The sequence below is a fragment of the Pocillopora verrucosa genome, chromosome 3, assembly GCF_036669915.1.
Source record: "Pocillopora verrucosa isolate sample1 chromosome 3, ASM3666991v2, whole genome shotgun sequence".
Taxonomy (NCBI): Eukaryota; Metazoa; Cnidaria; class Anthozoa; order Scleractinia; family Pocilloporidae; genus Pocillopora; species Pocillopora verrucosa.
In genome coordinates, this window is record NC_089314.1 from 1,097,649 (window position 1) to 1,122,887 (window position 25,239).

General features: G+C 36.8%; 3 protein-coding genes across 7 annotated transcripts; all 3 read left to right on the forward strand.

Annotated features, from left to right (window-relative positions):
- The first annotated feature begins 2,624 nt into the window (after window positions 1-2,624).
- LOC131780216 (adrenocorticotropic hormone receptor-like) lies at window positions 2,625-16,150 on the forward strand. 5 transcript variants are annotated; one of them, XM_066164259.1, is made up of 4 exons: window positions 2,625-2,668; window positions 2,849-2,928; window positions 14,180-14,236; window positions 14,592-16,150. In XM_066164259.1, exon 4 carries the CDS (start codon window positions 14,628-14,630, stop codon window positions 15,609-15,611), a length of 984 nt encoding a protein of 327 aa, XP_066020356.1. In that variant the 5' UTR covers window positions 2,625-2,668; window positions 2,849-2,928; window positions 14,180-14,236; window positions 14,592-14,627; the 3' UTR covers window positions 15,612-16,150. The 5 variants fall into 5 exon arrangements, with proteins under 5 accessions (XP_066020356.1, XP_066020354.1, XP_066020355.1 ...); XM_066164257.1 differs by lacking the exons at window positions 2,625-2,668; window positions 2,849-2,928 and adding exons at window positions 8,060-8,175; window positions 10,218-10,290; XM_066164258.1 differs by lacking the exons at window positions 2,625-2,668; window positions 2,849-2,928 and adding exons at window positions 10,009-10,031; window positions 10,218-10,290.
- Window positions 3,528-4,545, forward strand: LOC131780218 (adrenocorticotropic hormone receptor-like). The gene has a single exon (XM_059096827.2). The coding sequence runs from the start codon at window positions 3,528-3,530 to the stop codon at window positions 4,485-4,487; it is 960 nt and encodes a 319-aa protein (XP_058952810.2). The 3' UTR covers window positions 4,488-4,545.
- A 2,368-nt stretch (window positions 16,151-18,518) lies between the features above and the next one.
- LOC131780238 (neuronal pentraxin-2-like) lies at window positions 18,519-21,124 on the forward strand. The gene is made up of 5 exons (XM_059096853.2): window positions 18,519-18,831; window positions 19,078-19,192; window positions 19,715-19,934; window positions 20,195-20,325; window positions 20,831-21,124. The coding sequence occupies exons 1-5, from the start codon at window positions 18,553-18,555 to the stop codon at window positions 21,079-21,081; spliced, it is 996 nt and encodes a 331-aa protein (XP_058952836.2). The 5' UTR covers window positions 18,519-18,552; the 3' UTR covers window positions 21,082-21,124.
- The last annotated feature ends 4,115 nt before the right edge of the window (window positions 21,125-25,239 follow it).

The window sequence follows — 25,239 nt, forward strand, 5'->3', positions numbered from 1 at the left end:
CTTTTAAGAACGATGTGTTTGCAAAACATTAAACTTTTAAAACTGAACGGAATCTCCCCGGTGTGAATGGGGCCCGAACCAGAGGAAAACTAACTGTGGCTGTTTCATAAAAGTACTGACCAATTCGTTTGACAAGTATCGGGAATAATCAATTGATTTAAATTTGGTGATGATATTGACTTTTTGCGCATTGATGGAAAGGAGGACTGTAAAGCAGAGGGCTTTGAACTAAGAACAATGGCACAGTCCATTTTCGTTTCTCCTTTGACACTGTCTATCGTAGCCGACGTGAGGGGACTTTCAAGTACAATGTAACCAACAGTCTAAATATCGCGGGATATTTGCATCGTTTCCTGTGTTTGAACTCTATTTAGTGCAGTTAGAAATTAATTAAACTTTTTCCTTTAAATGAAAAAAACTCCCCAAAAACTCAAATTTCGACTCATGAACTTGTTGATAGTCAATACTGAAAGATGATTTAATAACGTGCATCCCTTACGTGATTCTTCGCGTTTTTTACTTAATGCAATTCTAATATTAAATATTTTTGTATTTAGTCAACCGTCAAACAATGAGCTGTTACTCTTTTCAACAAAAGTCCCTCTACGGACATTCTGTTTTACCAATGCTTTCAGCTGCTTAAGTCATGACACCATCATGACAAGGCAAAAAGGTTTTCGGTTCCATGCTTTCCTGGCAAGTAGCCAGTCTGACTATTGGAAGCCCTGCAATCGCTTTTACTTTCTAATTCATTAAAAAAGTTGGTAAGATGATCTCCTTTGCTTTTTTAAAAGGCGAATTTAAATATAATGAATTTGTCACTTAAAGTTAAAATCTTTTCAATGTTAATTGACTCAATTGAATGTATCTGACTTTATGTTTTCAAAGGCGAGGCAGTATTTATCTACCTCTTGGTGATTTTCGCATATTTTTTTTTCTGAATTTCAGATCCCGATGCGATACTGACTCAGCTGCAAGCTAATAACCTTACAGTAAAAAAGGTCTCTAAGACGCGGGAAAGGTAAGCTACAGATTTGTTTCGCGTATTAAAATGAATACAATGAAATTTCATGTGACCTTAAGCACTGTTATCTCCGAAGGTCACAACTACAGCTGTAAAACTCATCAAAAAATTTACATCGTTCTGTTTGGTTACTTTCCTATCACATTTCGAACTCAACCTTCAATGGACACTGGTCAGAGATCGCAGGCAAATTTCACGTAGTATTGAAACAAAGTATTATTTATAGGCTTGTTGTTCGCGAGAAAGAAGTTAGCTAATTATGTTTAGTTTAACACCTACATGTAAAAAGGGTCAGCAATGAACGATAGGACCCTACGGCCTTATGGGTTGTTGTTATCCTGAGCCAAGCCTCCCTCCCCTCCTCCCCTCCCACAATCCTAAAGAAATAAAACCTAACAACAACAAAAGAAGAATTGCTTATCATAGAAACAATAATGTGCAACCAAAGGAAGATTGGTGGCATTTTTGTACAATTGATCTTTGCTGCACATCAAGGGAGGGGTGGGCATTATGGAAATGAAGATGAGAATCCCAATGGAAATAAAATAATATATAGATTTAGGAAAGCCTAAAAGCGAAGCTCATTTTTTCCCTCACGTCTCTTCAACAAAACTAAAGCCCTTACTATGGATAAAGTGCGTGGTAATATTAATGGATATTCATTCGCAACTTCTCCGTGTCCGTCTAGAAGACTGATTATAAGATAGTGCCCGTGGTACAGTTGGCCGCGCATGCTAAAAGTAGCGCCTTGTATGGTCGTACATCCAATTTTTTTCGGCTTGATGGGTTACTATAATTATGTATAATTATGGGGCTACGTTTGCGAGCTCCACTATGGTGTTCTTCAGAAATTTTCGCATGCATATTGGTCGTTCGGTTTGATTACTTTATATTTTGTTTCAGCTTGCAAAGCATTGAGACCATCTGGCTTTAATAAATCCGAAACTGCATGGGTTAAGAGACACGTTTATAAAATCAAGGCAGTTTTGAAGTTTTTATTTTTCGAGTTTTATCGCGAGTATTTCTGGAAAATACAGTTGACATTAAACTTTAAACTTCCATAAATGCTCCTTTCCATTTTTCTTGCTATCAGAAATCTTTTTGAAATTCACCGATGACCATCTGGTCTAATAACAGAAAATTATATTTTCTTATGCAAATATCCTCTCTCAGAAAGTACAAGTAGCTCTGTAAGTTAGACATAAAGTCGTGTTTAAAATTATTAGCTCTGCCTCAAAATCACAAATGAGTCCTTTTTGCAACAATTTTCTTTTCCGTTCTAGCACATAAGGCGAAAGGCTAACGACACGATAAAATTAGTACGACGAAGACAACAACAAAGCAAAACAAATGCAAATAAGAGTAAGTTTTCCTGATGCAGCGACGGCTAGACAAAATATGACATGCAAAACATCTACCCGTAAGTAAATTTGTACAAAATTTGTAGTTTAACACCACAATAATATTTTCATTTCAACTAGTCTCTATGATTTGCGCTCTTTAGAAATTTTTTTCATATTGCTTTCAGCGTAATTTATGTTAATTAATTCGTGATGCATTTCTAACGATGCGAGTGAGTTAAGCCACACTCGCCTGGAAAGTAGTTTTTCTGGACCTCTTCTTCGTATAAAGAGAGTAAGTAAGGTGAGAGTAAGTAAGGTAATCTCTCGTGCATTTTAAAAGGCAAACTTTAATATTTTCGATTATAGCCACTTACGTGTGAAGACCTCTTTATTGACCATACCTTACTTTATGTTTTCTAAGGTTAAGTAATATTTCGCTATCTCTTGGACATTTGTGTATTTTGTTTATTCTAAATTTCAGATCTTGGTGCAGTGCTCACCCAACTGCACGCTTATAACTGTTTATAAAATATATTTAAAGGCCTTTAAAGCGCGGAAAAGGTAAGGAATAATTGTAACCTGCTGAATTATTACACTGCAATATCATGCGACACAAGGTATAGACGAGCTTATCTCAGTAAGTTGAAGATCACAACCACGGCCGAAAGAAAATATTTCATGTTATCGCCCGAAACTCAACTATTCCGTCGATTTGTTTGTATGTAGTTAATCCGTTAGCAGAGCTGGAACTCAACATTCACTAGATGTTGGTACGGGATTGTTAAGTAAATATCGCGTGTACTTAAAAGATTCCCTTTCTTTTCATTGTTACGTTAGTATCTCGCACACTTTAAGGCTATGTTTCATTGGGTTTTTACGTTAGTGTCTAGCTCATTTTATTCATAAACATCCCTGAAATTGTTTACTTATATGTCAAAGTTTAGACAGGTGTTGGTTTCATTTTCGGTTTTGTCGAACAAGGCAAGCCGGTTTCAAATTATCGGAAGAACTTTTCAGTAAAATGACTAAGGAATTAATTCCGCTGTTCACATTTTTGCACCAAAAGAAGCACTACATGCCTGCATTCAGCCAATCTTAAAAGCTTTTTCTCGATTATTTTTTAGGTCATTCCTTGTTTTGCAAACGTCAACAGAAGCTAAATGGATGATAAGATCAGCAACAACACTCAAAACGTCTCCAGCGCATGGGAACCCAGTCCCCTCTCACATTGCATTCCCTGGATTGTAGTGTTCATCACTGAATGTCTGGCCATAGTCATCCTAAATATCATCACCATTATTGTATTTGTGAAGCAGCGTGCGCTTCAGGGCCGGAGTACGTACTTGATCATCCATCTTACCGTCGTCGATCTCTTGGTCGGTGCATTCAGTGGACCTTTGCGAATAGAAAATAGAATAGCATTGTTTTGCAACCTGTGGAAGTACGACTGGGAGACCCAGTGGCTGAATCACACAAGAGGTGTATTATTCATTTTTCCAGTCGCCTCTCTTTTGAATCTCGCTGCTATTTCATTGGAACGAGCACACGCAACAGTTTGTCCATTCAGGCATCGTCATGCTAATAGGAGGGTTTATGTAGTTATTATTGCTGGCATTTGGTTATTGGCGATAGGATTAACACTAACTGAACAAATCTTTTATCTCTATCTCATCCCTGTGGATAAAGTTTATTTCTCATATTTCTTCGCTGCTCTTTTTGTCATTTTTCTTTCTTATCTCTGTATATTTGTGAAAGTGCGTTGCAATCGTCACCCTCAGCATCATAACGCAGCCGGTCAGAGGGAAGGGAGACTAACCTATACCTTGTTTCTTGTTACTATGGGATCTTTGCTCACTTGTCTCCCAGTCATGATCTACCAAAGCCTAGTTAGTTTTAACAATGATTTTTTTTCAAAAGTAACTGGAAAAGTGAGCTTTCATGTTGATATTATGATGCAAACACTCTTCCTTTCCAATTCTATGATAAATCCCATAATTTACGCCCAGCAGATACCAGAACTAAGAGCAGGCGTATCACAACTATTTCAATTAAATCGAAACCGTTTAGAGTTCGATGATTTTCCGCTTCGCAGACTCCATTTAGAGGAAATTAGAAGCTAGAGAGACAGCGCTGTAAACATTTCACTTAATTATCGTCACGTTTGACACTTATATGACAGCACAGGCCTAAGCATCGACAAAAAATAAAGCAAACCAGAACCAAAAAAATAAAATAATTAAAAAAAAACAAAAACAAAAAAAAACGCAAAAGTGTAGGTTCACTTTGGACATGATGTCCTCACGCGAAGCAAAAATTATATTTTTCCCAGTCCACAAGAGTGATCCCTATTGTTTTCCATTATACGGTTATTTCTAGATATTTAGGCTTCAATCCTTTTATTGATGTTTAGGTAATACTTGATATTAGTTGGTAATTATTTTTAGAATTGTTTATTTCTATGACAAGACAGCTTGGAAATATAAGTAACAATTTTGTCAACTCTATACTCGGAGATTTGTTAAATCGGCTAGTTTGAGTTTCATAACTAGAAATTTCATAATTTATTTTTCATTATATATTTCAAGAATTTGGGATGATTTCCTGGTATTCAGGTCCAAGACTCGTGGTTCAGGTGTTTGACATTATAAAAACAAAGAGTCACGTGACTTTAAAGCTAAGGACACATAAAATCATTTTTAAAGGTCTTAGAAGCTACATATACGTCTACAATAATTCTTCCCTGTCTAAAACAATCAAATATATATAAAAAGAGTTTGATTTATTAGAGTGTACTCTAATCAAATCATTTTAACAAGATGAATAAAATAAAGGCGATAACTGCAGCTACAGCTGTTAGAATCTGTATTAATTGTCTCATGAAATAAGGATATGTGAGTGACTTTTTCAATCAGAGGGTCTGGCATTTTGACGGTTTTAGCCAATTTTTTCTTTCGGTTTGCGGTCGCAGTCGTACGTATGATAACCTATGTCTCAGCAGTCGGGAGGTCCATATAGGGAAAAACTGTTCCCCGCTTTCTTGGACATCGGAAATCACACTGGATTCATACTTAAGTCCACAAGGTCGCGTTGCCGAACGTCTTTGAATCGGAGCCTAGGCCGCCATCTAGGTCTGGTTCCTTCTTTCGAGTCGCTGACATGCTTTGGTTTTAGTTGTGAAGAGAGTAGTCCAGAGTTTGTGATTCGGAACAGTTCTTCATTTGTTATCTTATCCTCCCATCCAAGGAGAGATCTGAGACATCTGGTGTGGAACTCGCCAAGGTATGATTCCTTAGGTCTGTATGTGGTCCAGCATTCAGCACCATATGGCAAGATGCTCGGTATGCAAGCTTTATACACTCATACTTTGGTTCTAGTGGTGAGATGCTTGTTCTTCCACACACGATCAGTAGACGACTGAAAGTTGTAAAGAAACTTTCCTAAGTATTATGGATATCTCGTCCTCTAGAGACATATTTGGCGACATAACGATGGTTTTCTTCAGACTGATGAGACCAAACACTTTGCATGACTCAGAGAAACAGGCTAGAATTTATTGAAGCTACTCCTCAAATGAGGCACAAAGAGCAGCATAGCCAGCAAAGAGAAGCTCGCTGATGACAACTTCCTGGACTCTTGTCTTTGCCTTGAAGCGGGAGAAGCGGAAGAAATTACCATCATCGCGAAATAGAACTCAATACTTCACTCAAAGTTTTATGACCAACTAACTTTTTTGGGAGGATTAAGATATCAAATGAATAAAAGTTACAGTAATTGATTTAATTGTAGACAAATGCCTCACTTTTTAACTTCTGAGTTACTTTTGATGAAAGGTCATTAAATTACATAGGGTTTTTAGGCCGCTTGTCAACCAATTTTTTCCAAAACCATTCATTTTTTGTGATTTGAGTGAAAAAAAGGAGAAAATTATTTGCTTAAAATGCTGCCCAGCTGGCAAAACACCACATATTCATGAAAAATTACAACGAAGTCAGAGATCGGATACCACGCACTGTTAGAGGGCAGGATGGAAGAATACTGCCCTCTCTCGGAGCCAATGAGATCGCAAGATTTGTAGAATTCCAACGCTCGCGCTTTGTGAAAAAAGTAAAATGAATTATCACGTGGCAGGAGCCCATGGGCCCCTGCACGCGGTTACAGAAAATTGTAACTTATCGCGAGGTTTTCAGATTTGCCGGTGTGGTGGTGCCGGGTTTTGTAAATATAGTTAACAAACTTGGAAAACTGAGCGGCTTCTTCATTTTCTGCTTTCTGAAGCTTCTTCCCAAGCAAATCAAAGAAGATTGTATTTTGAGACTAGAGAAGTCAAACAGGGCAGGAAATGAAAAGGGGCAATTTTTCTACCATCTCTCCCCTGCGGTGACGAAATTTGACAGAAGGCCAGGCTTTAAAGTCAAATGGAGAGCGCTTTTAAGGACGGCGGCCACGGATCTGCAGTGAGATGTTGACGAAGTTATCAAATGCGTTTCCTTCTTTGAAAGCTTGGAATAGTGCTCAGGAATATTCTTAGCAATGAAAAGTTTTGGATAAATTAAAGTTACCTCGTTTCGTACAGAAATTGCGCCATTTTAACGATCCACTTCTTTTTTTAATTGGCAATTTGATTTCGAATTGAGTGTAGAGTTGGCCTCGTATGCTATACAGTGAACCCACTTAAAAAATATATCCAGTGAACTGAAATTTCATTGAGACTGAGGTGACTAAAGTCAATAACTTTATAAGTACAAATTTAATTATTAGAGTCATTTTTCTTGCATAATTACTACGTTCTCACACTTGTATGCTTGATAATATGTCTGTAAGACATCGTCGTTTCTTTTTTCTTGCAAGTCATTGCAAGAAAGTGCAGTCAAATGTTTGCAAGCGTTAACATGAAAACAGGACAGTGGTGTAGCTGGGTTAGCCTTCTTCCTTTCTAACCCTTGTCGACACATGGGTTCACCCAGCGACAAGGGATGATTTTTTTTGTGCAAATAATGAAGCAGAAGCTGATATTTTCACCTCATTAACCGTATTTCCTTTTTTTTTCCTTTTTATATTAAGGCATGACTTATTACCGAATCACTTAAATTTCATTTTGTTATTTTTTTGTGTTTTTATCTATACAACCAACCTTTTTTCGGTTTTTGGTCAACCGACAGAGATAACTAGGTAAGTCTCGAAGCAAACCACATGCTGGTACACAGCGGTAACGCAGGCTCATGTCAATTGCTATCTTTGCTGTGATTTTAAAAGCTCGATAAATCATGAGGATCAACTTGATCCGAAACTGGACTGGTTGGCTCCTTATAGTCAATCTACTCTTCCTTATTTCGAGTTATTTCTGTCATTACATGGAATTTTAATATAAAAGTTGACTATTGAATATCAAATTCTCCTCGCTCTCTCTTTTGTTTTATCCTCAAACTAAATAAAAAACATATAGTCAAGATATATGCATCTTGTAAAGATCCTCTCACGAGAGGTGCAAGCAGTTCTTAAAACGAATGAATGAATGGAAGCGAGTTTCTAAAGAACCTGTGTCACAGCTTTCAGAGCGAATATGACGAAAGGGTAACACTCGAAATGTCTCCTTTAGAATCCCTTGGCCGCGGTTGATTCATATCATCAACTTAGTTTATAAAACCAAACTATCGACGTTAGTTAAGCTTCAAGGTACAAAAGATGTGTGGAAGTACTTGACTGAAAGTAATCTTTTCAGGTTTATGAACTGACCCCTTTCGTAATAACTGAAACAAAACACCAAGAAAACCAGAAGAAACTCAAGTTCCAAAAATATCAGTGTCTAAGGTGAGGTTGCTCATAATTTCCTCCAATTAAACAAGAAAAAGAAAAAAAAAAAAAAACGGCAACTAAAATAGCAACAACGGAAAACTAATACTAAGTTTACGTTTTCCAGTCGTAAAATTAACTTTGAGTGCGTTGTCTAAAGTACCGCACTTTAGACAACGTACTCAATAGTATTGAAAAGCTGTGAATATATGAAAATCATGTGTGTGAACAGCGGATTAAGAAATGAATATGAAAGCAATCTTCCCAGTGAGCTTTGTTTGCTCAGTTGGTAGAGCACTGTACCGATTGAAAGTTTTTTCAGACTTTATTTTCGCTACTGTTTAAATAGTGTTCATCACAGCGAAGATCACTTTTATATTCAGTACTTATTAAATTAAACAATTCTGTTTTGGGAAAAACATCCAACCACTAATTCATTTAGGTTGCTCCAAACTTTCGGCAGCAAGACTACTTCTATCGAAGAAACTTTCCCTACAAATTAAAGTTGAGAACCCAAACTTACTTATTCCAAAAAAAACAAAATTAAAAAAATCTTAGAAAGCGTGTTAGAAATTTGCAATAAAAAAGTTTACAAATTATTACAACGTGGAGTCCCTAACAACATCAGTTCGTGGCAAACAACGCCACAATAGATCAACTTTGTTCGCTCTCTCATTTTCATGTTGTGGTTTTTGAAAATGGACAAGTCTATCCCTAGACATGAAACATTCAAACAGGGAAGATGTCCTTGATTAAAACCAAAGCACATCCAGAATCCAAAAAGCGCAAAACTTGTGAATTTTTCAAATTAATAATATTAATATCGTGCTGAGAGTGACTTTGGTTCGTGGTTTGCCCAGCCTTCGAACAGTGGCGTCGAATAAGATTTTTTCCCCTCGTGTAACCCAAACGAGAACGTGCTCGTAGAAGCTGACTGGGCAAACGTGACTGGAAAATTATCACTTTGCTGTGAGGTACCATTTTGCTTGCTGTGAACAGCAGGAGTTCTACAATATCATTCGCTTGCGGCTCACAGTGTGAGCCAGGTGCTAACATAATTTTCTGTGAGAGCGTGAAATGCCTCTTAAAGATAAGGAGTCGAAAACTCGCAAAATGATTTCTAAAAATGGTATTTTCTTCAAACAAATTAAAAGGGAAAGTAAAATTGACGAAATGTTGCGAAATTTAAACAGAACATGAACTGAATAACGAGTAACTCAGTTGTGTCGGCCTCCCTTTTCAAACAAATGCTCCCCTTTTTTGAGGCTTTGGAACGCAGCACGCATGCAATTTTCGCGACACTAGAGCTTGACAGCTCTATTAAAAGAAAAACCAATGGTGATACGGAGAGATGCTTTCTGACCTAGAGGGAGTGACTTTCTTTCTATAACACTATGCAGTAACACAGCATCGGAGATCACGCTTGATAACGGATAAATTCGTCAGAATTGTGTTCGGTAATTTTACTGTTTATCGGCTTCGTTGGCATTAAAGGAGGAAAAATCAAATACCTTATAGTTTAATCGAATTCTGAATTCAACAAAATTGCTAAGGATATATCATATATTTGTGTTTCCTGAAAAACAGTGTACCTACGAAGTTTTCTCCGGAAGATATCTGAGAAAGTTTGGAGCAACCTTAATGCAGACTCTGTTGGAGGTTAACTGTCAAACAATGAAGCTAACACATTTTTCTTATAAGGGGGCTCAATGATTGGGGAATTATTTTCCACATAATTTCTGTTTGACTTTGGATTTCACCTGCTTAATTCATGATACGATATAAACGTGGTGAGTAAGGCTTGCCAGTTTATTTGGCAAGCTGTTCCCGAAACATTGGACACCCTGGGAAGATTTTTGTGGATCTTAAAGAAAGTAAGTTAAGTGGAATTTTCGGCCGTATAAATGCAAATTTGATAGTTTCCATTTGTTACTCACTAAACAAAAACGCTTTAATAGTCGCATCTTTGAAAGAATATCATGTCTGATCTAACTTTTTCTTTCCTTAACAAAGCCATGTACCTCTATTTGAGAAATTTTATCATTTTTGTTCTTATTTAGCTTTAAGTGGTATTCTCATAGAACTGCGACCTGACAACAGGATAGCGCATAATCCTCCTTGAAACACCGAAAGGTAAATAACATTAATTTCTCATCAGATGTCATGCTCTTTTGTGCTGCTTCATCTCATAGAACTAAAGGACACAACTGAGAAAATCGCGTCATGTCGACCCAAATGCTAAGATTCCTTTGTTTTCTAAACTCAGCGAACTTAGGGTGTAGGATCCAAGACTTATAATTACAGTGAGCGCGTTCGTCCTCTTGCCATTTGAAGATTTGGGAATGGTTACAGAATCTTGATGTTGTCGAATTCGAGGGAGATCTTTTTGTGTCGATTTCTGGCAATGAGTGGCACCCTCTTCTAAATTTGTAACGAATGTGCATTCAAATTTGCTTTTTCTTTAATCTCCCTCATTACTCGGGTCGTTTTAAAGTAGAAAAAAATGAAAAAAACGCTATTGAGACCAACAACGAATTGCCCGAAAGATCTATCAGGTCCACACAGCAGCAGAAGTTCGTGTGAAGCTCGAATATGGTCGAGTGCGGTCTTACTTCCGACTGAGCAGGAGAATTGCGGGCTCATTTCAAGAACAGTGGGTGTTAATCGGGCTCGACGTCTGTGATTGAAGAATCATCGTCTATGTTGTTATTGATCGTCTTAGTGTGATCGTATTAAAGTCTCCAGCGTCTCGAGATTTTTTAAGAAAAGATATACGCGAACTACCTAGTAGTATGGAAAAACGAAGCTTCAGTTTCGACAGTTTCAAACGTAGTTTACAATAAAATAATCAAAAAGTGAAAACTTAACCATGAATGATATTTTCATACTTGCCAAGATTTGCATTTGCAGGTTTAAAGTTTAAGGGTCTAGAGCCCCGGTATTTAGGGACTATAAGGACATGCGCAGTTGACATAAAAAATGGCGAGCGCATGGTTCGTGTTGCGGTGAGGCTGAAGTTCAACTATTACAGTTGATTTAATTTGTGGACCAGAAGACGAGATTCTGGCAAAAAATCGTACAAGATTTTTCTACTTCAAGCGCAGGTAACTTTATGCGTAATCAAGTCTTCAACTACCCCCAAAAAGACGTTTTAATGTTCATATTACAGTCCAAATCGTCTACTTTGCCAACTCGCTGGTAAATCATATAAGCAGTTTTGGTATATTATATATTGATCGTATTTGAAATTGTTCAAACTCTGTTGATTCATTGCTTCACGGAAATCTCTTGTTTAGAATTAAAGTTGAAAATGAAGTAGCTACAGAAAATGAATAAGAAATATGTAAAAAGGTGAAAGGACAGAAAACAATTGTTTACCCTTAGTGTTCAATGACACTTTTACGCCGAGAGAAAATTTAAATTTATTATATTATTCGAGATCTGTAATTTTCAATTCACTGATATTGAGGTCTATGAAGTGGGTAATTCATAAACTTTTATCTAAGAATAAGATGTGTTATTTGAAGATGGTTACTCCTTTCGGTTCCAAAAGCGAAACGTAATTTATATGATCTCTTTACACGATGAGAGTTGAGAAATTTATTATTTTTCTCGGGTATGCACAAAAGCAAGAAGGTTTGAACGTGCGGAGATATTTCTAAAAGAATTATGTTATTTTTCCAAGCACACGATATTCCAGCAAGTAGCCCCCAAAATGTTGCATCAAGGTTTGTTTTTCTTGTTATTTTTAAATATCTACAAACAATTCTGAAGTAAACAAAAAAAAAATCCGTCAAAACGAAAGTCATTACGCATTCTTTACGTATGTGGTGTTAAGAGACTAGAAATCTAGAATCCACGAAAACGTCCCACAGACATTGTCCAAAAAGGTTTTGTTAATTTTGTTGTAATCAGAATTTAAAAAGAATGACAGGAAGGAACTTTCATGCAAAGCACATTAACTAGTCGAAGAGGCCAGAATTAAGTTCTTCAGCCAACACATCGAGCTAAATGATATTTTGCAGGTGAACAGGAAGCCATTTACCAAGTTAAACTTCATTTCCTGGTGTATGCAAATATTGAGGGTTAAGCAAAGAGAAGAGTGCCTTAAATACAAGTCTAAATAACAGCTTAAGTGTTATGCCGGAACTAGTCGCTGAGCAAAACCTCCGTATTTGGCGACTTTGTGACTGTTTCATTTCAAAACAGTTTTCTAATGTCAACATAACAACTTCAAAGGCTTTAAGTCCTTCTTTCTAATAGGTATGGTTACAGCAGCAGCACTCTGTTATGTGCATAATGTCGCAACACCAATGCGCATGTGCCGAAGCTTTGTGCCTTGGCCGTTACGCGCGTTAATTTAGCCAAACCGAATATAACTTAGCATAAGGTTTTAACTGAGCATTTCATTTATTATAAGGGACCTATAGATTTGTGCAAGAATACTGAAAGAAAATTCCATAAAATTCGCCCTATGTTACGAATTTTTAAAGAAATTTCGCCCGACAGTTTGAGCCATTCTTTACAGCGTTGTCTTCTAGAAGAGAAAAATTGCTAGAACTTTGAGACCAAAGAGCAATTTTTCGTAAATTCACCATGCAATAATCAAGAGACCCTTCTTTAGTGGAAAAAAAACAAGGTTAATGCGACCATGTTTTTTATTTATCTCACGAAATAGGCAAGGAGTTCCTGATTGGTTCAGTTTGACAGCTTCTCTCATTCTATGCCAAAAACTTCCAATTCAAAGATGACTTCGATGGTTTCATTATTTATTTGAGCGAAGTATTCCTCTTTGTTCAGGTTAACCTGAATTGTAAACTAAGCGTCGAAATCGCGTGGTTGATAGAAAACATAAGCGCGTAAGTAAATTTTGTGCCTGAGTTTTACTCTCCAAGAAATCTTTTTTAACAAAAGAGAGCCATCTCTATATGTGGCAATTAGAGTTTGTTGTTAAAAAAATACTTCAGTCGTTGAGCGCTATTAGCTTAACGAATGCCCTGCATGCTGTAATTATCTTCATGCATGATTAAAAGAGACCGCTACCTTTCACCATAATGCATCTTTTTTTTAAAGTCATCTACTCTATTTTCTCGAACCTGGGCCAATCTACTACTACTACTACGAAATGCAATATTCTAGAAGACGTTTTATTATCAACCCACTCTTTTTCCTTATCTAACAGCTGTGCCTAAAATAAGCCTAAATTCACCGATAAACGTCTGGCTACTCAGACTTTTATTAATCTTATGCATACATTGTGTCACGAACCTTGTCTTCATTGGCTTATTTTCTCCTAGTTCACTGTTTGACACCATGAAAAGAACAGCGAAAATAGAAAGGACAGGGCGCCTTAAAAACATCATGTTATACGAGAGATTACGAAAAAAGGAAGTTATAGTTAATTTTAATGGTACATTTTTCATTAATAGTAATTCTATTTGTGGAAACTACCACAGACATCAGTTGATTAATTGGTAAATGGTGAGATACCCATCTATAACTGTGAAGCAGCAACACAAGCAAATTTTTCTGGTACCGAGTTTTCATCAAAGTGCTTTGAAAAAAGGCATTGGTTTTGAAAAAAAGTTTCTCGTTTCTATTCTTTTCTAATTTTCTCTTTTCTTTCGACTTTGTCTTTATCAGAAGACTCTTAAATGAAAAGAGACGTAATTTAGACAAATGAAATTAGATGATAATGACTGTTAGTCTGTTTTGGTGTGTTTATCAGATGTTTTCAGCTGGTTAATCTGAACAACATAATAAGGCAAAAAAAACGGATTCCCATATTTACCTGACATGTCTCAACTTTGGAATCACTCCGTTTATTTTCTTGAACATAAAGAACGAAAGTGAGGTGTCCTGTCGTTCAAAACCAAACGTAAGAGATTCTAGCCTGGAAACCAGTATTTAAATGTCCTGAAATGTCTTTGAATGAACATATCATACAATGTTTTGATGGGCCAGAAATTCTTCAAATATTTTTTTTTGCTAATTTTTGTAATGCGGTTGTTCTAAATTTCAGATCTTTTCGCAGAAGTCACTCATCTGTGAGTTTACAATCGCAAATATCAAATGCAAGGTAACGGTAAACGATATTTTCTCACCTGTTCCTATCGTGCTTCTGTAGGCAAGTTTTTTTTTCACAGAACCAAGAAAAAAGGACAACTGTAAAAAAACTCATCGTGCCGACTGAATATCGATGAGTTTTTGTAGTCTTTTTAATCAGTATTCCGCGGCTATATTTCGACCAGCCAAATGAACTGAAAGTTTATGACACATGATTATGATAAGGAACAAAATAGAAATGAGATTAAAATATGCCCGCATTCATTTTTGCTTCCTGAAAACATATACCGGAAGAGGCGTCAGCAAGGAACAAAGGAAAATTTAGGAATGTAGGTAAATTTCAGAAAGCTTTTTCTTCTTTACTTTAGGTAATTCTTTGGTTTCCAAGTAACTGGCGAAACTAAATGGCTAACAAGTTCAGCAACAATACTCATAACACCTCTAGCCAAGAAGACTTGATGTTAGTTCCTCTCGCACATTGTATTCCATGGCTTGTTGTCTTCATCACTGAATGCCTGGCCATAGTCCTTCTTAATATCATCGCTGTTATCGTATTCGTGAAGCAGCGCAAGCTACAACGACAGAGCACATATCTGATTATCCATCTGGCCATAGTCGATTTGTTAGTTGGCGCAATCAGTGGGCCTTTACGAATCGAACTTAAAATGGCGTCATTTTGCAATCTGTGGAGGAATGACTGGATGAATCAATGGTCAATTCGCGTAAAAATCACACTTGGCATTTTCCCAGTTGTTTCCCTGCTAAGTCTTGCAGTTATTTCTTTAGAACGACTGCGTGCAACATTTTGTCCAGTCAGGCATCGCCATACAAAAAAATGGGTTTATATGATAATTATAACTTTAATTTGGTTATTAACCACTGGTTTACTGGCGACAGAACAAATCTTTATTTCAGATCCTCTAAATTCGGAAATTGCTTACTTTTCATATTTCTTTATGACTCTCTTCGTTATTTTAGTCTCATATCTCTGTTTAGTTGTCAAAGTGCGTTGCGGTCGTCATCCTCAACACCATGGTGCGGCCGGACAGAGAGAAAGGAGACTGACCAATACCTTGTTTGTTGTTACTTTTGGATCGATGGTAACTTGGCTTCCACTTATAATACACCAAAGCCTAGTGATCGCTTTGCACATCGGGGAATCAAGTCAGTTTCCTTTATCTCAGATAGCGAGTTTTCATGTTCATATCTTAGTGCAAATCATATACTTTGCAAACTCCTTGATTAATCCCATAGTTTACGCCCTGCGGATGCCTGAATTAAGGGCTGGTATATCGCAACTATTTAAACTGAATCGAAAACGTTTCAACTTCCTTGATTTGCCCCTTCGAAATCATCAGTCTAGAGAAACAGAAGAAACAGTGCTGTAGATTCCTTATTCAAATTCTACCTTTGCAAAATTTCTGCTTAAACTAATTCTTACTCAACGCTTACTCAACGCAAAAACGAGTTGACACATTTACCGCTACAAGTACTGAAACTTTGTTTCTTTTGCATTCTTTTCCTTGCTGTTTCTTTATGGATTTAAAAATGATCATTACCTATGCTTATGACTGACGAAGGCTGATGTGAGAAAAACCGCAACATGTTTCGCAAATTATTAAATCGAGATCTCATTAAAAATTGTGAATGTAACGATCCGGATATTGTTACAAAATTTAGGATGCAGTTACTTGTTATTTATATTACTAAAGGTAACGTTGTCATAGTTTGGCAGCTTAACCCTTTAACTCCCTTGAGTGACCAAGACAGAATTTCTCCTTACAATGTCAATACAATATCAACCATATAAGTGATGAGAATAAAGAAAAATATCAATTTGGGGATAATTATTTGATCCAATACTAAATTCTCTGAACTAACATTATAAGAATTGTATGGTTGACAGTAAAGAGAGTTGCAAATTTGATCTGGGAGTTAAAGGGTTAAAGAAGCCTTTAGATAAAAACATAAAAACTTCGCTAATATGTATAGCATACCAATGTATTCAAATTAAAAAATCCAAATTCTTGCTACGAGAAAGAGTTTTAATCGTCGTTGTTAGGAGATGGCCATGAACTAAAAGATTTACAACTTTTATGGTCTGCCCACCTAGTTTCTGTTGAATACAACCGAAATACAACCTTATTGGCACAATAGGACGATCGAAGAATCCACTTTGTGATAAGGCTGAGAAACCCTTTAATTGGTGCCTTGGGTGAAAATCAAGTCAAAAGTGGGAGTCACAATTATTCGGAAGGAATAAAGTGAATTTCAACTAATGGATTTGTTACTTTTTAATCTTAGGTACAAAATTTTAAGATTTTGTCCGTATTTCACCCACCTGCCGGGGTCGATATGAACACTGACCCAATTTTACGAGAACTCCCCCATCATATTCTTTGTGGACATATGCCGGCTAGTATGTACCAAGTATTTCTATCGGTTAGCGGTGCAGTTGACTTTAAGATAATTGGATATGCAAAATCACCCAAACAAAATCAAACAAAAACGCGCGAATAACAGGGTACTTTATACTTCTTTTGATCAAACATTTTCAATTTTGTAACTCTAACTTTATCCTCAATTCAGGAAATGTTGCACAACATTATTCCAATATTGCGCCACTTAACCATATTAGGGCGACGTTGTTATATGGCAAGGTAGTATTAAGTTAAATCCGAGCTTTCTGATTGCTTCTTACTTTGTCCATATTTTGCCATACTGATCATTTCGATGGAAACGTTCATAGGCCGAAGGCCAAAAAATAAGCAAGTTTGGTTCAGCGCCACGTAATAAAATTCTTACTAACCTGGCTCGGTCGAACCGCACTGGGAAATATTGGCCCTTGGGAATATTGGCTGCGCTCGGTCCGTACTACTACATCGTCAAACTCCGATTTTTTTACTTTTTGGAGGACGAAATCGTAAATAATAAAACTTTCTTGGTTTCTTATAAAGTAACTACCATGATTTCGTTTGTGCTGTTTTTGTTATGAGCACACCTTGCATAATTGATAGGAGTCTCATTATGCCGTTCGATGTATTTGGAAGGCTAAAAAATGAAATAATATTAGAATGATAACCCCTTTACTGGACACTGTAATGGTTACTACGAGCGCGGGACATTATCTCATTGATCGTGTATGATTTCATTTGAAACCAGCTTTAACTTTTCTCTCCACCAGACTAAACGATAGACCCCTGAAAAGCTTACAATGTGGCCTCCTTTATGCAAAAGAAATGCTTCCTGTTGGAATGGCAAGTCATAAATCCAAATGTTCTCTTTCTCCTCTGACTTTTTAGTTTTGCAAAGAGCTAATTCATTGATCGGTTCTTTGCTTCTTCATGTATCTTCACTCATCATAGTTTTTCTCCGTTAGTTTACTGACTAAACTCACAAAAGCACTCTTGGCCGTTGAGTCCATCTTTATGTAATTTACGATCTGCAGATACAAGAAATGATATCATACAGAACACATATATTCCCTATGGATTTCGATTTGCTGCTTCGTAACCTTCCACGTCTTCATTTTTTTCTAAACTATCTCTTTCATTCTGCCTTGTTGCTAAACCCAGCCGACACATTCTTTTTATCATTCTTTGTTATTTCAATGGTAGATTTGGAAGAACTGTTGTCACAAAGTGCGCTTGTGGCCTCCTCATTAGTATGAAGAATTTGATTAAACCGAAGATAAAGTATGGCGTCTTCTAAACATAGTTCGGTTTCATGGCGTGCTCTTGTAAATAGAGTTATTGAAACCTTTTACAAACAATAGATCACTCAGTGACTCAGTTTAGATATTTTTTCTCCCACATATTGATTCGGGAAAGATGTATGTGTTACCATAAATTTATTACACAGGGTAAAAAATATACAAAGGGAAGGGCATTCGTTAAGACTTTTTTTTAATATTCAGTCCAAAAGCGGTTCCACCAAACGGTTCTGTCTTAGTAAAAAAAAAAAAGAAAAAAAAAACACAAAAAATGACCTATAGCATCTAGAAGGGATTTCGATAATAATTAGCCATAGGTGTTGCTTTTTATTTTCACGTTTGATTATTTTAAAAGTCGAGACTCAAGAATGGACTTAAACCGCATGATCCACTGAATGTTATTGAAAGTTTATTTGCTAACTCTCGTCATAATTATCCTAATTAAAATTCAAGACTTCTGTGTGAACTGTTTAATTAATCGGAAACATCGTGAGAGATCAGATCCTGCCTATTTAGATTCTTGGGTAGAAAATATTTCTTTGGCGTTTACGATGACTTATCGGATTTCTTTTGTATTGGTCACTGTTTTGTATTTGTCAAGTACGACTACCGCATTTATGCAAAGTTCTCTATATCGTGACTCGCGAACAAAATATGGAAAATTCAAACGTAACCACAACCAAAGTCTCTTGGTATCAATAACAGAGTCACTTTTTGTTGAAGATGCATCGGATTGTTCATTCAGCTGTGTTGGGGATCCCAAGTGCTTGTCATATAATATAGCCAAATCTCCAGATTCTAATGGTATCTATGTATGTGAGGTGCTGGCCACAGACATGTACAGAGCTAAAGACAGACTTAAAGCTAATTCTAGCTTCCATCATTTTAGCCCCATGGTGAGTGGTTAATTTATCAGATGTAGCTCAATTCAGTGTAGTTTGAGTGTAGTCGTACGCGTTCGTGCCTTTCACGTTTGTTTCAACACAGTTATACGTTTGAGTTTTGTGTAATTGAGTGGAACTATCATTTACTCAAACAATTATTCTTGAATACAACCAGTGTCTTAAGCAATCATCTTTTTCTTCGACCTTGACAATTAAATTAAAAATTGAAAGAAAATGCTTTAATTTTTTATGAAATAGTCGCCTTGTGAGAACTGGCCTTGCAAGAATAGTGGAAAATGCATTCCTGACTTTAAACAAAATGATCATCTCTGCAATTGTACACCGGATTTTACTGGGAAGCATTGTGATACATGTAAGTATGCTCAAAATTATGGGCACGTGAGGATCCTGGGAGATCTTATCTTTGTAGCAATTCTCTTCCCTATCGTATAACCGTGGGCCATATTGCTGTGCCCTAAAAATTCCCGCAGTTACGAAGTTAGATCACACACACAGAAAAAGTTTTTTGGAAAACTAATGAATCAAAAAAGTTAAATTTTTCTTTTCAATTGAAACAATTTTTCACAAGTGATGGTGATTAAGACAAATTCAAATTCAAATTTTTAGCCAGTTTTGGTTCTTCATTACCCATTAATAATGATACTAATAATATCAATATGACAATGATGATAATTTTAGCGGCTGACATTCCACGAGGTGTAACCCTCGTCCAATGTTTCGAGTCGGAATTTGAAGAGTAGTGTTTCGTCGAGGGAGGAAAACCCGATAGCTCAGAGTAAAACCCTCAAAGCAAGGACGAGAGCCATCAACAAACTCAACCCACAAGTTAATCAGGCTGGCCTGATATTTACATCTTTGTGAATCTCATATACAGTTGCAGATTACGCCTTTGAATTTTCGCGTAAAGGAACTAGTGACTATATCATCATCACAAGTAGTATGCCAAGCCTTACAGCAGTGGCTGTTTGTCTCTGGATGAAAACCGCTGATACCGACAATGAAGGAGCACAACTGAGCTATGCTGTTCCTGGAACACACAACGAATTGACTTTGTGGAACTATAAGAAATTGGGATTATCTGTGGGAGGAAGAAGGTACAATGTTTACCTCTTTAATTGTTCGGAGAAGTTCATTCTTGATGAAATGAATGCAAGTCGGTGGAGCATTGGGTTGAAGTTAGTACCGTTGATTGCAACCCATCGCATGTTAAGGTCTTCTTAAAAGGATTGAATGCACATCAGATTCAAAATCTGTCTCACTGATAAAAATGTACGTCCGATGGAGTTAATGATAATTATATCTTTGTAGGATGAATTTATTATTATAACGTACTTTTTGTGCTGTTCTTCTACAGAAGTTCTTCTTCCGTCTCTGCCAACGATGGAAAGTGGCACCACATCTGTGTTACTTGGGAGAATAACGCTGGATCCTGGAAACTGTTCAAAGATGGCTCCGTTGCGGCTTCTGGGACAAGTCTCAAAACTGGTGAACTCTTCTTTAAGCAGTTATTACAACACGAATAATTGACGATATTTGAGTGTATCAATCATGATAGGAGGAGTTTTTCAGTTTTTTCCCCATAGATTTATCAATTTCAACATAGAACCAAATCAGGAAGGTGAAATTTACAAAATAAAACAAGTCTTGAACATGTAATACAGTGCTTAACACTATGGTAAATTATTGTGATTGAGTTAACTAGAGGGAAAGTATGCCCATATTTTCACTTTTCCATGCATAGTTCTCCCCAAAGACTGACCGCTCAGTCAAAGGAACAAACAGAACGCTTGACATACAACTATGACTGATTTTGAACTGTCATTGATCTCTCATATTCATTTAGTAAACTCGAAAGGAAAGTTTGTCCAGAACGTCCCTTGGTGTTTATGTGTCTTAATTCTTTGCTCAGTCAGATAAAAGCTAACTTGAATCATTATACTTAGTGTTATAGTACAAAGTTCCATATTTTTTCCCGATTGTGGTTTGACAGGTCATGTAATTCGTGGTGGAGGAGCCCTAGTACTAGGACAAGAGCAAGACTCAGTGGGGGGATCCTTTCAATCCTTTCAAAGTTTCATTGGTGAAATGACAGGTGTCAATATCTGGAATCACGTGATTCTTGACCAAGAAATCGCACGCATGTCGCAGTCGTGCCTGACAGGGGTGGGGAACGTGTTTCAATGGCACGACTTCAAGGCTCACGTGAAAGGTTCAGTGAAGATAATTAAGCCGTCGTGTTAAAGCGAAGAAACATTTGTAAGAGATATGTAAGCAATGCGGGAGATGTGAGTTTAGAATAAACTTTGAAAACTGTGTTTTGAAAATTTTATTTTATTTTTTTATCAGTCGCGGGTGAATTGTAGCGGGCAAACTGAAAAATCATCAACCAAAGAATGATTTGGCCTTAAATCATCAGAGGGGTGCACGTTGATCTTGGTTCACTCAAATAACTGTGAATTAACCACTTTCACAATATGGCTTTAGTAGAAGAGAGATTATATTGGCCCCCTGTACCTATTTCGAGGCTTTTTTTTTTGCCTCTTTAGCACCACTTCATCCACCTCAAGCATGTTGAACACTGCTAAACTCGCACAAGAAAGGAGCGCTTTTGTGAAAATTCTTCAACTTTTCACTATGATCTACCACGTCTTACCAACAGTGATTTACCAGAATTGTTTCAATTGAGTAGTTAGACCAACTGCTATCATAACCTCCCCTTGGGAGGTTATGGGTTTAATTAAACAGAGGATAAAGAACAGCGTCTTCTTAATAGAGTCGACTGGTTTCATGGCGTGCACTTTATTAAAGTAAAAAGAAATAAGCATCTTTATCATGCCTCATTTTTCAGAGGGAAAGCACTTTTGTGCAACAAAATAAAAGCATCCCAATTAAACACATTTCTTTATTGATTCATGCGGCCCACACTTCTAATCAAAATAAACAGAAATAAGCATCTTTTTCACGCCCCAATTTAAAAGGGAGAGCAATTTCCAGAAACAACGATTAATTTTAGCATCTTCACACAAGAAGTAGCTCACCGAGTTTGCTTTTTTCTCCCACATATTGATAGGACAAGAGGTATTCTCCTTATAATTACTTACCAGACAGAGTAAAAATTTAACAAAAGCGAAGAGCATTCATTCAGCGTTTTGTTTCATATGCGCCTAAAAAAAATTAAACTCACTCCTATTACAAACAATAACAAAGTAAAGAAAAATATTGACTTGCACCATCAAATCGGGTTTTTGAAAATGTCTAGCCGTTAGAATTACTTTACATTTTCAATTTAAATTATTTCATTGGGAAAGATTCAAGTGCAGAATCTCACGCTCTAATCCATTCAATTTTAACCGAAAATATGTTTGCTTATTCAAATCATTTTAATTAACTTTTGAGTCTGTGGTTATTTTGATAAACATAAACTCATGATAATTTTTCTTCTTAAAAAAAAACAGGTGTCCCATTTGATTTACCGTGAGCGACCAGATTCGACGAGAAAGCAGAAAGATTGACCATATTTCATCAAGACTTACGATGGCTAACTGTATACCTCTTGTTTTCTTAAGCGTCTTGTGTTTGTCGATCGCTGCTAAGACACATGTGCAAAGTTCTCTTTACCGAGATTACAAAACGAAACATGGAAAATTCAAATCAAATCAAAACCAAAGCCTCTTAGTCACACTAACAAAGTCGCACTTTCTGGAAGATGCATTGGAGTGTTCATTCCACTGTATTGGGGATTCCAAATGTTTGTCATATAATATAGCAAAATCTCCAGACTCTAATGGCATCTATATATGTGAGGTGCTGGCCACGGACAAGTACAGAGCTAAAGACAGACTTCAAGCGAATTCTAGCTTCCATCATTTTAGCCCCATGGTGAGTAGTTTTTTTTTAAGGCTTCATTCAGATCAGTTCAGTTTTGAGTGTAATCATTTGTTTTCTCATGTTTTCTGTCACGGTTTTATGCGTTGAATGTTATACCTTTGATGAGAACTATTAGTCAAACCTTCAATACAATACGAGGTATGGAAAAGCAAGATACGTTTAAAGAATGATTGGAGGGAATACTCCTCTAAATAAGATATTTAGGCAATGCTGCCCCTGTTTTTGAACCGTTTTGATCTGAAAATGATTGCATATTTTTAATATGATGAAGTAAGAATAATTTTTCTTTCAATTCCAAACCAAAAAAATAGAAAGAGAAATGGCCAAATATATAATTCAGCTGAATTTTCCAACGAATCTAGCCAATGCTACATAAAAAATGCCCTTACAGCCATTTTCAGACGTCAGGTCTGTAAAAGAGTTTATGAAAAGTATCTTTTGCTCTAGAACAAGGCGGCAAACCCAGAATACTGAGAAGTGCTCCCCAATGAGGTCAAGGACTATGGACTTAAACCATTTCTTTTTTACACAACCAAGGTTATGATGAATTCATAATCAGAACCTTGAAGAGAAAAAAAAAATTAGTAGTACATTTACATTCGTGCCTGTATCGAGAAGAAAGTTTCGATGCATTAGTTGAGTTGTAATTGATGCATTGTAAGGGCATGCAACAGATGGAAATTTTCCTCGACAAAGAGGTAAACGATTTTAAAATTATTTACTTACCTTTTTTATCCTAAAATATGACTTAAAAGAAGATGTTTATCTTTTTCTTTATGATACAGTCGCCATGTGAGAGCTCGCCCTGTCAGAATAGCGGAACATGTATTCCTGACTATGAAGGAAATTCTTATTCCTGCAATTGCCCATCACATGTCACTGGACAGCATTGTGAAACACGTAAGTATGGATTGGTACTTAGAATGTTATGAAAATTACTAGTATGGTCTGATTCAGTTCATTTTTCCAGCCACTTTTCAACATTTAATCTATCTAATATTGGTACGATCTTTATGACGGTAAATTTAAAAAGAAGACAGAGAATATCGTCGCTAACAAAGCCTAGGAAAAAGGAAACTTAACACATACAATTATGAATTACGTTCGACTTTCTACTGGGAGTTAATTTAACTAATTCAAGGTGTGGATGAGCGGTCTCATCACCGAGTGTATTGATGCTCAGTCCGCTCAAGGTTCTCAGCCTGTGAAGTAGGACTTATAGAGTTTATTCCCAGTAATGAGATACATTTCCCGACTCGTTCACAAAACTCAGGAGTACTGGAGGACGTCTCCTCCCTGGATGGAAGGCTAGTCTATAGCAGGTTACCCCCCAGTATTTAGTCAGGTTTCCTAGACAGGTCGCCGTTGCCAGTTTTTACTCCTGAGGAGGGGGTAGGCCTAAAGTGTGACTTCTAATCGGCAGGCTCTCACCTTTAACTTAGTCTCTGATGTTCTATAATTTCAGTTCCAAGTCATGTGGTTAGTTGGCTTCACTTTACACCTCAGTGGTGTACCGGAGCAGGAAGATCAACCAGGCTTGCAAATGGAATAACAGCAGACGAGTGCAAAGAGATGTGCACAGAGAACTGTTTGGGAATGGAGTGGTGGGAGGGATCTATGTCATGTTTTGAGTGTACAGATCCTTCTAAGAAGACCTCATACACCAACACAAATGATGGAGGCTACCCGCCTCACGTGTTCCTAAAGAGTTAAGATTAAGGGTACATCTATTCCTATCTAAGTCCTCTCAAGTCTTTCGACCTCCCCGAAGTTTTCCCTGATTTTACCCCGCGAAATATAGACTTAGGTTAATAGGGCTATACTCATGAATTGGGAAAAACTCAGTTTTAAAGTGTACATGAAACAAATCTTTTTTGCGTACTTTCCTTCCTTGGTATATATAATAAAAAAACTAATAATTACCCGAAAATGGCAAAAAATTAAAAAATTATTTGGTTTTTATATGCGGCCGAAATACGGTCAATTTCCCTTTAAAAGGGTTTCACGAAACTGGGGACGAGAACTGTGTTCGTGACGTCACAGTCACGTAGTCATGATGTGATACTACCAAAATAGGTGTGTTATAAGCTTCCGGAATGTTAAAGAATATTTTGCGGATTTCCATAAGGACTCAGTCATGTAGTAGTAGTAGTAGTAGTAGTAGTAGTAGTAGTAGTAGTAGTAGTAGTAGTAGTAGTAGTAGTAGTAGTAGTAGTAGTAGTAGTAGTAGTAGTAGTAGTAGTAGTAGTAGTAGTAGTAGTAGTAGTAGTATTTGTTGTTGTTGTTGGGAGTGACCGACTCTTTAGGAAGCTTTACCGAGAGAGAGCTACAGCAGAAGATTGAACATTTCAAGGAACGTAAACTTGCCTTCGTAAAGAGATTAAAAGCGGACGTTTCGAGCGTTAGCCCTTCGTAGACGAAGGGCTAACGCTCGAAAAGTCAGCTTTTAAACTTTTTACGGTGGCTAATTTACATCATCAACTCAGTTTATAGTACTTAAAAACCCAGGTA

Excerpts from the sequence above, each read along its gene's own strand:
- LOC131780216 (XM_066164259.1), top strand. The coding sequence starts at position 14,628 with ATGGCTAACAAGTTCAGCAACAATACTCATAACACCTCTAGCCAAGAA.
- LOC131780238 (XM_059096853.2), top strand. The coding sequence starts at position 18,553 with ATGCAAAGTTCTCTATATCGTGACTCGCGAACAAAATATGGAAAATTC. Across the intron at positions 18,832-19,077 it reads TCCATCATTTTAGCCCCATG|TCGCCTTGTGAGAACTGGCC; the intron begins GTGAGTGGTTAA and ends TTTATGAAATAG. Across the intron at positions 19,935-20,194 it reads TTATCTGTGGGAGGAAGAAG|AAGTTCTTCTTCCGTCTCTG; the intron begins GTACAATGTTTA and ends GTTCTTCTACAG.
- LOC131780218 (XM_059096827.2), top strand. The coding sequence starts at position 3,528 with ATGGATGATAAGATCAGCAACAACACTCAAAACGTCTCCAGCGCATGG.